General features: G+C 49.1%; 1 protein-coding gene across 1 annotated transcript; it reads right to left on the reverse strand.

Moving 5' to 3' along the window:
- Window positions 1-725: 725 nt before the first annotated feature.
- TMIGD1 (transmembrane and immunoglobulin domain containing 1) lies at window positions 726-4,027 on the reverse strand. Its single transcript, XM_010010468.1, has 5 exons — window positions 3,949-4,027; window positions 2,711-2,989; window positions 1,937-2,215; window positions 1,018-1,121; window positions 726-758 (listed from the first exon to the last, which is right to left on the reverse strand). Exons 1-5 carry the CDS (start codon window positions 4,025-4,027, stop codon window positions 726-728), a joined length of 774 nt encoding a protein of 257 aa, XP_010008770.1.
- Between the last annotated feature and the right edge of the window lie 938 nt (window positions 4,028-4,965).

Genomic DNA, 4,965 nt, shown 5'->3' on the forward strand with positions numbered 1-4,965 from the left:
TTGGGGCTGCCCCAAGCCCCACTCTCAGCCCAGGGAGACAGGAGGCGCAGCAGCAGTGCTGAGCACCAAGCAGCTTTCACCTTGGCCAGGAGGAGCTGAGATGCCCACAGGATACCCAGGAAGGGGCAGCAAGTTGTGTGGCTGCCAGCCCTGGCACGATCTGGTGCTATAAGATAGGGACAAGAACACAGCTGCCAGCTCCACACCTCGCTGTCTGTGTGCATCCACATCAGTATGTGTGGCAACGGCATGGATTCCTCAGCAAACCGATGCACAACCCGCAGGCCTGACTGCACGTGTGTGCTTTGTAGGAATAAGGATGGAAGGCAAAGATCTGGCAGCAGCTCCAGCAGTCACCCCCCATGGCAGTGCTCTAAGTGGTAGGTTAGACTGAACAGATGCAAAGAACCAATCATGGTTTGAAAAGATCATACAAACTTGACCCAAAAAACTTGTTTCAGTGCTTTATCTCAACATCTCACTCAATGGCTTCATTCCAACAGTAGAAATTAGGATTTCTGGGTGTGCACAGGAACTTTGTGGTCTTTACCTGCAGCAAAATGAAAAGAATAAAGAGAATCACCCTACAGGGAAAAAAAAAAACCCAAATGAGTTGAATTCACCTGGGCTGCATTCAGGTCCAGGAAGCACCCTGGGTGCTCTTCTGGTTTAAGCCTTAAGCCAAAGCTTTAAGAAGGGGGTTCATTTGGAAGCTGTGCAAATACTTACAGAGCTGTTTCACTTGATCTTTTGAAGCACTGAAAATAAAGAAGCAACATCATTATCATTTGTATTTTCTGACCATAGAGATATTTTGACTAATACATTGCAATGCCTTCCACCTTAAAATATCTCCTATTTGATTATCTACAGCTAATTCTAGAGCAGGAGGTAGTATGTAGCAGTCCTCTAACAGTGGAAAGCAACCCTACAAAGTAGCATGGCAAAGGAAGAAGAAAACAGGGCATTGCAGCAGGACAATACTGGTTTTTCCTAGGAAACTAGAGCTTTCCATACCTTAAAAATTTTATCTTTTCGAGCCACAATTCCAAAAAGTATCGTGAGTGAAACCACCACAGCAGCAGCAATAACAGCCTCCGTGGGGAAGATGGGCTTTTTGTCTGTCAGGAGCAAGAGGAGGTTGAATATGTGATTGATCAGTAGAGTCACATAAACCAGGACGTTTCATACAACTGCAGAAAGACGTGTCTCCTCCTGTGTCTGTCACTGCTGATTTGAAGTGTTGCTCTCTGCTGTCTGCAGCCTGACTATGTGCATTAGTCCCTTGGGAAGAAGGGAGCCAAGCCTGTGTTTTAGTAACTGAAGGAAGAACGGAAATGTTGGTCCCTGAAGAAGAAGGAGGTCCCCAAGGCATTCTTACACACGGAAATACGGGTGTCCAGAAGTGCCGCTGACACAACTGGCATTGCTTTCCTGCCTGTTGTGAGAGTGCAGAAGTGAGAGGGGCCTGGACAGTGAGTGGACAACAGACACCTGAGACTGGAGCATCCAGCCCCAGCAAGGCTTCCACCTCCCCGTTGTCCACAGGGCTACCGTCACTTCTGGAGGACAGCTCTCACCTTAAGCAGCTCTTTTGGCATGACAGAACACAATGGTCAGGGTAAGATGTTTCAAGTAAGACCTAAGGTACTTTTAAACCATGCATGAATGTGCCCTGTCAGTGTGGGAAGTGAGAGTGGGATGAGCCTGCCTCCGGTCATGCTTGCCACACGCCTTGGAATAACAGGTAGGGCAGGAAAGGCCCTTCCTGGTGCTGTGGTCCCAGGTACAGGTGCAAAGAGAGCTCCTTCCTGTTGCTGTGCCCTCAAAAGTCTACTGCTTGCCACATTCCACTTAGGTTTCATAGATTGCTTTCATTATAAAATAGAATGGAGAGTTACTTGTAAAGCTTATTGTTTGGCAGCAGCCGTGTTACCTTCAACTATCAGGTGGAAATCCTTTCTCCCCTCTCCTGAGAGAGAGCTCACCACGCAGGTGTAGGTCCCATTGTCAGACATCTCCACTGTTTGGATGGAGAGCTGAAAGACCTCGCTGGTCTGGTAGAGCTGGTGACGGTCCTGCTGCAGGGTCAGGGTGGTGTTGTCCTTGTACCAAGCTGCATGGGCCTGAGGGTTGGATTTGGCGTTGCAGGTCAGAGTAACATCTTTGTCTTCTTCAATGTTGAGGGTCTCTTCTCCAGACAGTTGGGGAGGAACTGCTCACGGTAGTGCAGTGCAACAGGTCATTAATAAAGCTGCTCACCGTGTAACACAACAGGAGTGCCCTTTACACATCCCGGGGACACCTTGCTTAGTGGTATAACACAGCACGGTAGTGCAGCCTTTCCTGATCCCCAGGAATCAGCAGGTCAGCCTCATAACTCCTTTGCCCTGACTTGTATCCTTGGGAAGGTATCTAGGTGGAGGCAGGGACACAGGTGGAGGCAGGGACATATCCAGGACATCTTCTTACTTAAGGGCCCACCCACTCCCTATAAAAGAGGTGTTAGATCAGGTCATAAGCACCACGGTGGAAAGGGAGTGTCTTATCACCTGAGCTATCTCCTCCTAGGTGCATTTTTTCTTGGTGAAGACAGCGTACAAGGGTGCAAAACATCCGCCTTCACCTAGTGCCCAGACACCGAGCTGCTCGGCCCATGACTTCCTCCCACCCCTGCCGCTCTGCACAGGTACCAACCACTGCAACTCACACTGGACATCCAGCATCACAGACACCTGCACAGACTCGTCCCGTGCCAGCCTGCACGTGAAGGTGACTCCATTGTCGGACTCAGTGACTGGGGATACGCAGATGTTGCTGATGTTCACTTTATTCTCATCATTCAGATCCACTTGCTCATCATCTCGGTACCAGAGCAGCTCCTCGGCCTCGCTGTTGTTCTCTACTAGGCAGGAGAGGGAGACGGCAGGGCCAGGCGATGTAAGCAGGGAGAAGTCAGCATTGTAGTTATTTACTGACAGTTCCACACCTGCAGAAGAAGGAGAATGAGGGCACGGAGTGTCCTAAACTGTACCCTTCCCACAGAAGCTGCCCTGCGAGTTTCTCCCTCAAGGAGGGACTGGGAGTTTCAGCCCCAGGTTATCAGCAATTTTTGGGTGGGACTTTAGTTTTGGAGACAAGTCTCATCTCAAAAGCTCCCTTCACACTTGAAGTCAGGCCTTTGCAAATGACTGTGAGAATGCCAAAACCTGACCTGTAGTAACAAAACATTTCAAACCCAGCAGTGACCATGTAACACACAGCAAAAGATCATCCCCATCCTGCCACTCGTGCTCACCTTCTTGCTGCAAATCACCATTGCAGCATACCTGTTTGTGCTTACAATTTGATGCACTGGTTGGTTTTTGGCTGGAGGTGAATGGGCTTGAGAGTATAAATGGGTTAATCAGCCCCTTGGCTGTATTCCAGCCAATCTTGAGTCTGGCCATTGAGGAGTTGGAGTTTGTCTAATGGTCAAACCTCAGGACATGCTAAATAAAGAACCAGTATGGGGAAGAAATGTTTCTAATAGGCTGAAACTTGCTACTGTAGCCTGGGTCATAGATTAGGGAACAAAAAATACAGCTCATGATATAAGGGCACTATAGTCCTGTGAATATAAAAAAGCCTGAAGCTCCCTGTCCCTTCCCTGGTGTTCCCAGCTGGCCAGAGCTACCACACTTACCACTGCTTAGAGCAGGTTTAGAAACTGTCCTCCTCATCCCTGTGCAGCTGCTGCAATGCAAAACGCTGAGGCTTCCCCATTCCCTTCTCTGCTACTCTCAAAAGCAGAGACAAGTTTCCAGGCAGTCCTCTGGGGATGATCTCCAGCACATCTGCAAGCTGGGCTGCTGGTGTGACCCACCACCCTGAGCACTGCCCAACCATGGGCAGCTTCCCGTGATGAGGCTTGGACAAAACCAGGAGGGATTTTTTTCCATTGCTTACCTGTGGCTATGCACACCAAAAAGCAAACAGCAAGGAGAAGAATCTCATAGGGGACTGCGAGGCTGCTCCTCTGCACCATCTCAGAGGGGCGTCTGTTGGAGAGAGGTTAATTCCTTGCTGCCATCAGCCACCCTGGGGAGAGCTCTCCCAGATGGGGACCAGGGAATAAACTAAGTTGATTTTTTGCATGGCCTTTTCCAGCTCAGAGCAGAATCAAGGGGGTTTTACATCTCTGATGTCTGTTGGGTGAGTTCATTGCTTCCAGTCACCTGTCTACCAAGGGGAACCCATCTCCAGTCATGTAGCATTGGACTTACCTTGGGAAGAGTCTCTGGAGAAGCTGCTTCTGCCAAGAAATGTGCAGCTCTTTCCCCTCCTTATTTATAAGGTCTCAATTTTAGTATTTTATGGTAGCTTAGTAAGAAGCAAGTCCATAAAATGGGTTCAAGGCCTCGTTCAATCCGTGGGTTTCTGAGCTCTCAGAACACTGAAGAAAAGTATTTGCTGGGCCCTGATGGGTGTTTTATGAGACTTGCCAAGGCAATGAGTAACTAATGAGAGTTTCTGCATTGGCTGTAAAGACCTTCAGCCAAAAATAATACCTTTTCCCTCTCAGCTTTCTGGGTTTTCGTGACATATTTCAAGACATAGGGAGTTCATCCTGGATTCTCCTAGAGCAGGAGCAGACTGATTTGCCCCTCTCTGATTTGCCCTGAAGCTTTGTTGTCGTGTCCTGCTTTACCTGAAGATGAGAAAATGCACTGATTCAGACTTTGAACTGAAGCTACTGCCGCCTTGTCTGTTGGCAGAGGAGAGAGCAGAGCCACTGTTGTGATCACTGGTGTGTGCCCCAGGGTGCTCCTGTGGTTAGCTCAGCCCTGGGCACCCCCAACATAGAGTGAGGGTCACCCCACTACTTGGACAAGTGTGAGTCTGTGGAGGGCACAACTGAAGCGCTCTGCTACAGGGAAAACCAGTGTCTGAAATTGCCTGCTCATACTTCAGCCGGATGACAGT

Source organism: Nestor notabilis, unplaced genomic scaffold (genome assembly GCF_000696875.1).
Source record: "Nestor notabilis isolate BGI_N333 unplaced genomic scaffold, ASM69687v1 scaffold20662, whole genome shotgun sequence".
Taxonomy (NCBI): Eukaryota; Metazoa; Chordata; class Aves; order Psittaciformes; family Psittacidae; genus Nestor; species Nestor notabilis.

What these genes read in the sequence shown, in the direction of transcription:
- TMIGD1 (XM_010010468.1), bottom strand. Translation starts at nt 4,027, where the DNA reads ATGGTGCAGAGGAGCAGCCTCGCAGTCCCCTATGAGATTCTTCTCCTT. An exon ending in TTTCCACCTGATAGTTGAAG is followed by an intron (nt 1,122 to 1,936) that starts GTAACACGGCTG and finishes TGCTCCTGACAG; the next exon opens with ACAAAAAGCCCATCTTCCCC. An exon ending in GAAAAGATAAAATTTTTAAG is followed by an intron (nt 759 to 1,017) that starts GTATGGAAAGCT and finishes CTTTATTTTCAG; the next exon opens with TGCTTCAAAAGATCAAGTGA.